Source organism: Danio rerio, chromosome 7 (genome assembly GCF_049306965.1).
Source record: "Danio rerio strain Tuebingen ecotype United States chromosome 7, GRCz12tu, whole genome shotgun sequence".
Lineage (NCBI taxonomy): Eukaryota > Metazoa > Chordata > Actinopteri > Cypriniformes > Danionidae > Danio > Danio rerio.
The window spans coordinates 50,705,001-50,714,493 of record NC_133182.1 but is presented as its reverse complement, the minus strand read 5'-3'; the positions used below and the strand labels follow the sequence as shown (position 1 = coordinate 50,714,493).

Sequence of the window (9,493 nt, the reverse complement as noted above, 5' to 3'; positions counted from 1 at the left end):
AGGTTCACCTTTTCATGGTGCACAGCTGATATGGAGCCTGCATGTTTCTGAGCTGACCTATGGCATTTTGTCAAGGTTAGTCAGCAAATCATCAAGAGTAAGTGTTCCCCAGCCTTCACCCTTCCCTTAGGGCAGCCAGGTCACTGCCTGTGTGTGTGTATGCACTTGTTTTGCTGTTCCCAATACATTCCAAAAGCTATCGACTTGAGATTGGGCAACACGGGAGTAAAACGAGCCATTAAAAAAGTGAGTCAGGACAACCTTGGAAGCTTCCATTGACTTTACTTAAAAAAGAAGACATTTTTTGGTACATAGCATCTAAATACATACATAAGCAGAATGACTAAAAATATACAAAATAAAACTGCGAGTTGTGCATGTAATCTCTCATTGGGACTGATTTTTATGGATTTCATATCAAAATAAATAATGCCATGATACAGTGCCATTACTTAAAGAAAATGTTTGGTGGCTCAATTTGATAGACTGGTCATATTTGGGTCAATGACAACATTTAAGGAGACTATTCATAGATATTCAAGTATTTTCTTTTCATTTGTTTGTTTCGAGCAAAAGCACTGGAATACTACAATTGTATGTGGAGAATATGCAAGGTTATTGCTGATTTCCCTTTATAAGGATTGCTCCATATTTTGTGTGTGTGTGTATAAGTGTAAAATACTGTCTACATAACAGTGAAGACAATTTGCAAAGATAAAATGGCAGAAACTTAGACTGGAAACAGGAATGTTATTGTATAATACAAAGTATGACACCTCAAAACATGCAAGACTCCTCTTGTCCCAACTCCAAGACTGGGCCTACTTGATTGCAGATGTCCTCAGTTTCCTGCCTTCCATTGCAATGTCACATTTGTTTTGATAGCAAAGGCTTTAACTTCATTCTCCAGAGAGCAGAATATGGATCTTGAACAACCAAGCTTGGAAAGTTCCGTTTTTTCTTTCCTTGGCTGGGATCATCTCCAAATGACAAGCCTTGCTGAATTGTCTTTTGAATACAATCTTGTGCTTTTTTTTCCTAAAACGGAAAAATTCGAGCAAACTCCTTTTGAGTCTTTTTGCAAAGTTAGCACCACAATTACCATTTTTCGCAGTCCAGTAAAAAATAGTGCCGTTAACATCAGTCCTTGGCTTTCCACAGCCAGCCAACATTTTCTTTCCTCTTCTTCTGTCTTCGTGCCACAGGTGGGACACTTTAAAGGTGCAGGTCAAGGACTCTAATCTCGATAAATTCATACCTTAAAATATGACATTCAAAACAGGGTGCAAGCAAGACAGAAACATAAATGCTTTTGCAGATGACAGACTTTTGATGTGCGTTCTGGCAACTTCTTCGGCATCAGTTCTGGGCATGCCCATGATATGCACCAAGACTGCATTCATCTCTCCTTTCACATTATATTCAGCGTTAACTTGTTGCATTTCGAAGGCTGATAACACACAGAGTGTTCATAATCTGGTTTTGGAAAGACGGCGGGCGAGTGGTATGATTCATGAAAAAGTGCCTCTACTGACCAAGATTTGGCTATAATCCTTTGTTTGTTGCCATTTGGGATGGCTGGCCATCATTTTCGGGATGTGCTGATCTGGACGTGTGGGACGATGGCAGGTTGTCTGTTGGGCAGGGTCATGAGGGGCCGGTGGAAACTGGTTTGCTCCTCATCTTGGATTTTCTCCATCTGCCTCCTAAACTTTCGGGCCAGCAGAATGGATGGGACTCCTCTCCTTAACCTCTGAGCAGCTTTTTGTTGCCATACTTCATATTTGGAGTACTTCACATTTATGGTGTCCTAAAACACAGAAAAGTAGTTTGTAGTTTCTGAAATCCACTGAGCAGCTGTCATATTATCAAGTGACTTTAAAGTTCTGATAATAAAAATTCTAGGGTTGTGAGTTCAAGTACGAAAGAATGATTGAAAGGATGAAATATATACATCCCAGGTAGCAAAGAATTCTGGCCCAGATTTGGCATAAAGCTGGCACAGCAGGCATTTATCCGGCACTGGCATACACCATGTGGGGCAAACATAGTCTGGGTTTGGCAGAGGTGCCACCGTCTTTAAAGTGGCACACAAGATATGGGCCAATTGTAAAATGTAGTGTTTGGCCCAGATGTTACAAATTGATATGTGGGCCATGTAAGTTTAGCACGCCCATAGTGTACCTAAAGTGCAATGCTTCATGGCTGGGGTACCCTAACTGGTGTCCTGCATAGCTTAGCTCCTACTTCCTTTAACACACCTGCCTGGGGGGTTTTTATATACTTAGAAAGAGTTTGATTAGGTGGTTCAGGTGTGTTTAATTGGGGTTGGAACTAAAATATGCAGGACACCGGCCCTCCAGGACTGAGTTTGGGCACCCCTGGGTTTATCAATTTCTTTGCAATCGTAACACACCAACATTTCAGGCCCAGTTATGCTATATTAACTTGGCTAAGACTTGGCCCAGATATGGTCCGTGTTTGGCACTTGTCTAGAAGCCAGACTTGGTCCAGTCATTTACTGTAATTCACTGCAGCATGTGGACCAAGCAAAACCTGATTGTGTGGGCCAGAGCTAGGCCAGAGAAACTTAGCTATGTGGGATTAAATGCAGTGAGCACTGCTTTGGATGAAGTAAAAATTTATAAATGTAAAAGAAAATATGATTATGAATATCTCCAGTAGCTTCAAAACTACTAATAACTGTACATTCACTGCTCCTTATTGAGCGCTTATAGTACACATCCTGACTACACTAAACACATTAGTGGCCCTGTTTCAGAAAGAAGATTAAGTGAAAACTCAGAGTATGTTAACCCAAAATTGAGAGAAACTCTAGGTTTTTCATTTCAAAAAGGCAGGTTTGCCAAACTCGAGAAAGCAGAGTGGGTCAAGCCTGCTTCTGAAAGAGAGGTAACTTTTACTCAGAGTGAGTTACTATGGTAACTTACTCTGTGAACCTAACCTGGTCAAAAGCAGGTTTTGTTCTCTAAACTTGGAGTTTCTGCTGGTTTTTTTTAAAGATAAAGCAGTATTGTTTGCCTTAGTCTTAGTCATTCCTGGCCTACATTTCAGTGACACAAAGAACAAAGTTAAGAGAATGGCTTGTCTTTTTTGGGGAAAATTACAATAAGATTCAATTCCATGGTTTTAAATTTTACCTTTAATATTACTGCAAAAATAAATAATTCGCTTAAATAAACTGACCTTCAACAGGAACGTGTACTCTAACTAGATTAATGGGATTATTACTCGTTCTAAAAACTATTTCTTAGTACTGCTTACATTCTAAATGTCATATCAACCTCTAACAAAAGGCAGACACACAAGTGCACTTTTACATCTGATAAAAACTTAATTTTAGAAATTTTATCTTAAACTAATCTACGTGTGTAAAAGTGAGAACCTTAAATTAAACATTTCCACTGAATATTAAGCTAAGGTTATATGCATTGTTGTTTTGTCAAATTTAATGTAGAAATTATGCAGTAGTATATTTTAAGTAATTTAATGCAATTACATCAGAAATAACTTCAAAATTAAGTCAAATTCCCCACTTTTTCAAGTGAAAAGTCAATAAACGTCACACAATATTTTTGTTTAAGTTACATATATAAATACTTTAAATATTTTGAATGTAAACTTGTGTATTAACTTAAGCAGGTATGTTTTCCAATGCTAACTGTCTTTGTTTTGCTGATGCAGTGGTGTTGCTTTTTTAAAATATGCTCATATTTGCTGTAACTTTGCATGAGCACATCAAGTTCAGCTGGAGAAAGAAATCTCTTCTTCAGTTGATCTCTGATCTCTTTTTCAGTTGTAGCCATGGTGACTCGTAATATGTGCGCCCCATTGATGATGTCTTTTTATAGTCGTGTGTGCGCTTAACTCTGAATTGGTCTACTCAGACTTGACTGACCTAACTCAGATCAGCTGTTCTGAAACCAAAAACTCTTAAGTTTTTAACCTCTCTGTAAGTCAACTCAGAGTTCAAGTTTAAACTCTGAGTTGGTTGAACCTCCTTACTGAAACAGGCCCAGTAACTTTAAACTGTTTTGATGATTTATGATTTTATTTGTTAACAAGTCAAAAATATTACAAGAGTATATATTCTAATTTTAGGGTAGTTCATTTAAAGGTAACAATTGTATATCACCATCTTTACCAGCACAGAACAAAAAATGATTCTTTGTTGAACGATATCCAAATATGCAAATACACTATTCTCGAGTGGTGGTGACTATTGTGTTGTTATTGGGTTGTTTGTTTTTTGTTATTTTCAAATCCAAGCCTTGGCCAGCTGGCCAACTGTCTTGCCAACGCTTGACATATTTCCATGCCAAGAGCACATGGCACAAAAATTAGCCAGAATGCGGCACAACACTTGTACTTGTTTTGGTGCTTGGAATAATGACATCATTGTGCATGCTGTCCAGTGGAGTTTTATGGTGTTACCATGGCCTTTTGTTTGTGCAACTAACTATCTCCCTCAGTGCTGTTCCTACATCATCTTTAATGCAGTCTATAAAGATTTCTGATGATCTGTGCCGCTTTCCTCATCGCTCAGCGATTCTGAGAGTGGAGACATGGTTAATATTGATTTTGGCATGATAAAAACAGGCTGCGTGTCTGACTAGCCTGTCTAGTCTGAGTCTGTGTTTGTGGGTTCAGCAAAATCATTGTGCTGGGCTTTTCGGTGGAGGGGGGAGGGGGAGATAAGCAGCTTCATGTACCTTGTGAAGAGCCTGTGACACTGGGAAGACCTGCAGCGAGGAGGAGGAAACATCTCGCTCCGACTTCACCGGCTTGGCACAGTACTGCTGCAGCAGATGCAGCTCACAGCTCCGAAAGCAGCATTCCTCCACTATTCCTCTCTGAGGACGGCGGCTGTTTGATCTGTTCGGCCTGCCTGGGTGGGGGAAGAGAAGGTAAGCGATCAACTCCGGGGTTCCCCTGGAAAGCTACCAACGCTACCAATTCACACCCTATTGTTTATATTTCACCAAATCCCACATGTGGCTGCTGGCATGTTCCTAAGATTTCTGAAATCGGAGACAGCATCAACAGATTCCTTTCTTTCGTGCCTGTTGTTTGTGATTCCCTTTTTAGTTTGGACGCCAACGGATTTGATTAGGACTTTGAAATGTCGCAAAGAACAGAAAAAGCAAATATTGTTCTATGTTCCCAGGGATGTGTGAATAGCTAGCAAAACGGATCTTTTAACCTTGCCGTTTGCTTACTAAACATAGATAAAAGATAAAGAACAGCAGGAGAGGTACAAAAGGGGGAAGTCCACCGTCATCTGATAGGAATACAGAGGATGAGGGAAAGAAAAAGAGAGAGAGGAATCTTTTGCAAACAAGCAGACACTAATTCAAATCCAGTCCACCCAAGACGAATACATTAACAGCACTGTTAACTGCACTAATGGCTTGCATTGAGAACTCAATAAAGGGGACGTTTCCTCATTAATACACTAATTGTGAGTCAATAGTGCTCATGTACATATACAATAAGCCATTTGAAAGACAGCTCGGCTTAAACCTACAACTGCAAGACAAATGGCTATGTAAATGTTTACATTTCTTGACAGCCAGCAGAGAGATACACTTACTGATATAAAAGCCATCTTCTCCACACACGAACTGCAGTGTATCCACTAGTTCTCCGCCACAGAGAGTCTCCCCCGCCGTTACGTTGGATATCAACATGGACAATGACAGAACGAAGACTATCAGTGAGCGCATCTGTGAAATGAAAACAAATTTCAGTGAGTCCCTTCAGAAATCCGCTGCTTAAACAGATGTTCCTGATGTGATTGTGCTGATTTTAATCACAAAAGCAAAGATACAAGACAGCACAAAGTACTGAGGAGACGCGGTAATTATCCTTATCAATGGTACAATCAAGTGGCTGCACTTAAACCCCTCAAAGTCTCCAACTGAGGATGATTCTCCAAACTTTCCCCAAAGTTTTACATTAATGCTCAACATCACACTTTAAATAGTCACGACTATGCAATTATTAAAACGTGCTGAATGCAAGTCAATATCACTTTCTCTTACCGTTGTTCGTGTTTCCTCCGTTTTTCGGCAAGATGCACAGAATACATGGTAATCATCCATGGCAGGCGGTTTGTGGAAAGCGACGTTTACTTTCTGTTGTACTAACAAGGTGCTTTGTTTAATTTCCAGTCTGTTGCATATCTCTGAGTGATGCTTGTGGCTGTCTCAAAGTTCAGAGGACAGGCAAAGAATATGTAGTGAGAGGAAATTTATACTAACACCCGCCCCTCGCCCCCCTTACCCAGTAGCGATGTCCGATTGGTGAACGAGTGGTTCTTTTGAGTCGGATCTTTTTTTTCTCTCTCTCTCTCTTCATTTTTTTTCCGTGAACCGCTTAAACCCAGCCAGAAAAAATAATAATCGTTGAACGAGAACTTCTATGACACTCACAATTTTATCCAGCCTACTATTTATCTATAAATTACTTTGATCAAGAAAGATTTGAAACAATTACAAACACCTTATAGAAAATAGAAAACAGATACAATACAAGCAGTAAATATAAGTCTTTCTACTCGTTCTCTGAAAGGTCCAATTCGGGGAAATGATTTTACAATCTAGCCAATTGTTTATTATCAATAATAATAATAATAATAATAATAATAATAATAATAAAGTAGATTCGGACACATTTGTCCTTAGACGTAATGAAGAAAAACATCCTCATTTATACGAATTATCATCATCATCATTATTATTATTATACAGTAATAATTATTAAAATAATAATAAATAATAAATAAATAATATTTTAAAATAATAATTGATAAAAAGTATTATACAGTATGTCAAAAGTTTGAAAACTGCAAAATTAGTTAGTCTCTTCTGCTCACAATGCTGTTTTTGCTAAATAAATACATAAAGAAATACATAAAGAAATTTTAATAACATATATGTGTAAGTAGGCTTTAATTTAAAATTCAATTAATTTATGTTTTTATTGCATCTATAATGAAACAAATTGCGCAGCACTGACGAGCAGAAAAGCGCTTAAAACATTAGGCAAAACCAAAGCTTTGACCTGCAGTGCAGTTTAACTGCTGCGGGTTTTCTGCTCGTCTTATTCGAACATCCTGAAACACAGACAAACAGCAATATGAGCCGATTTGATCCAGATTATGCAGAAATATTGTGAAAGTGCAGCGCTCACTGCTGGTTTGTGCTTGAATGCGCACTCAGCTGATGAGTACCTGCTCGCCAATGACGACGCGCATTCTTAGTCAAATAGCCCCAGCTTTAAAATACCTTTTGGCAACAGGTCAGCCCGAGGAATTTTAATTGACGGTACATTCTTCCAGCTTCTCACCATAACAAAGGGGGTTGCAATCGCATTCCAGTGAATGCAGACAGACACCGTGCTGAAATTTCACCCTCACACGACAACTGTGGTGACCCATTGTGTGCGCGCGCGCGCCCGCTCATGTGAAACCAGACAGGGATTTAGCCTCGCGTTAAAAAGCAGCCCAGTTCTTTTTTAGATGGATCACGACGATCACGTATTCAACACAAAAATAATAAAAATAAAATATTATTTAACAAAACACGCTAATGTATATAGGCTACATAAATAATAAAACGCCAGACTGAAAAGGTGTAATAAATTGTTATGGAAATGAATGAACACTCAACATGTCCTGACATGCCTAAAAGTGCACATAATGCAGCTTTAGCAAAACACACTCTCAATTGTCTGTCTGAAACAACAGCCAGTGTCATGCAAAGGTCTTCTAGTGGAGGCAGAAGAAGCAATTGGACATTATTGGCAATCCTAATATTGCGACAAAATAAACATGGATAATGGTTTCAATTAATTTAGCGACTCTTCTCATTTAACTTTCATGAAATGCTACACTTGCACTACTTCTGTGATAATGTAGCCTAGATAGAAGAAAGCTTACACATAATTTGTGTACACTAATGTTAGTGTAAAAAACGTGTGAAGGATGTCTTGAAGTTCATGATAAGTTCACTATGGCTCGCTCTAGTGGTATAAAGTGATAAAAGCTATACTGACTATGAGATTTAACTTGATTAAAGCATTGAATGAACTAAATAAAGAATGTATAAACTACTTAAGCTATCTAAATGTTATGTGTGGCTAGTATGGCAATTTGAGCCATTTAGTTTGGCTCCTGCTGTTTTTGACATGTCTGGCCATCTTTGCCAGCAAGAAGCTGTTCAGGCCTCTATTTGCATTCCTCATGTAACCCAGTCACTCTCTGATCTTTACACCGTCTTAAATTCACAAGCCTATTAAACAGTAACGTTTAAATAAACTTTCATTGCATAGCATGAGAATATATAACATGTTTTGTTGTGTTTTTTTAAAGCAATCTAAGAAAATGTAGTTCATCCTCTGGAAGCTTTGTGAAGATTCATCTACCAAAATTCAGCTTAAAGTGCGGTTTAAAGGCTTAACTAGTTTAATTACGCAGGTTAGGGTAATTAGGCAAGTCTCTGTATAATGATGGTTTGTTCTGTAGACTATTGAAAAAAAAAAAAAACATTGGTTAATAATTTTGACCTTAAAATGGTATCAAAAATTAAAACTGCTTTGATTCTAGCTTAAATAAAACCAGTAAGACTTTTAAATATTATTAAAAATATTGTAAAAAAAAAAGTCCTTGTTCTGTAAAACATAATGAGGGCTAATACATTTGACTTCAACTACACACACACACACAGACACGTATATATATATATATATATATATATATATATATATATATATATATATATATATATATATATATATATATATATATATATATATATATATATATTGTGTATGTGTGTGTGTCTAAAGATTAACATTTAATATAAACCAATATATAATAGTCAAATGCAATGACTGCATTTGAAATAGAGAGGGTTCAGTTTTAATGTACCTATCTGCACTTGAAATAACAGAGTACATATGGGTCTGTGGCTTTTAATTTCTTTTCATCCTCTCAACATTTGTAAACTGCTGTGCACAGTTTAATTGTTAAGACAAAATGGCAGGTTAGAATTATATATTAAATGACAAATTATTTACATTGTGGTATGTTTTTTATAAGCTGTTTACATTTTAAGACTTTTTATTTAAAAAACAAATGTTACACACACACACACTGTTTGCTATGGAATGCAAAAACTTTGAAGGTCAATTTTTCAAAATCATCCTTAACACAGATAGAACCTTATAATTCCAAGGTGACGATTTGTATTATATCCAAATTGTGTTAAATATAGGAGAGAGTGTAGAAGAAAGAGAGAACTGAATCAGAAATTGAATCAAATATAAACTAATTACCATTGATCCTTAATTTTGCCTTTTCCTATTGAATGATGATTCTTCAATAACCCTGACTTTGAATCAATTATGAACCTTTTTCTCAGGATTAACAGCTACAATGAAAACAATCATCAGTACCTCTTCCCTCCTA

General features: G+C 37.3%; 1 protein-coding gene across 1 annotated transcript; it reads right to left on the bottom strand.

The window, feature by feature from the left end:
• Positions 1 to 265: 265 nt before the first annotated feature.
• On the bottom strand, positions 266 to 6,246 carry igf2a (insulin-like growth factor 2a). The gene is given in 4 exon segments (NM_131433.1): positions 266 to 1,810; positions 4,734 to 4,909; positions 5,615 to 5,747; positions 6,066 to 6,246. Coding segments are annotated over 4 exon segments (594 nt in total). The 5' UTR covers positions 6,126 to 6,246; the 3' UTR covers positions 266 to 1,585.
• Positions 6,247 to 9,493: the final 3,247 nt, after the last annotated feature.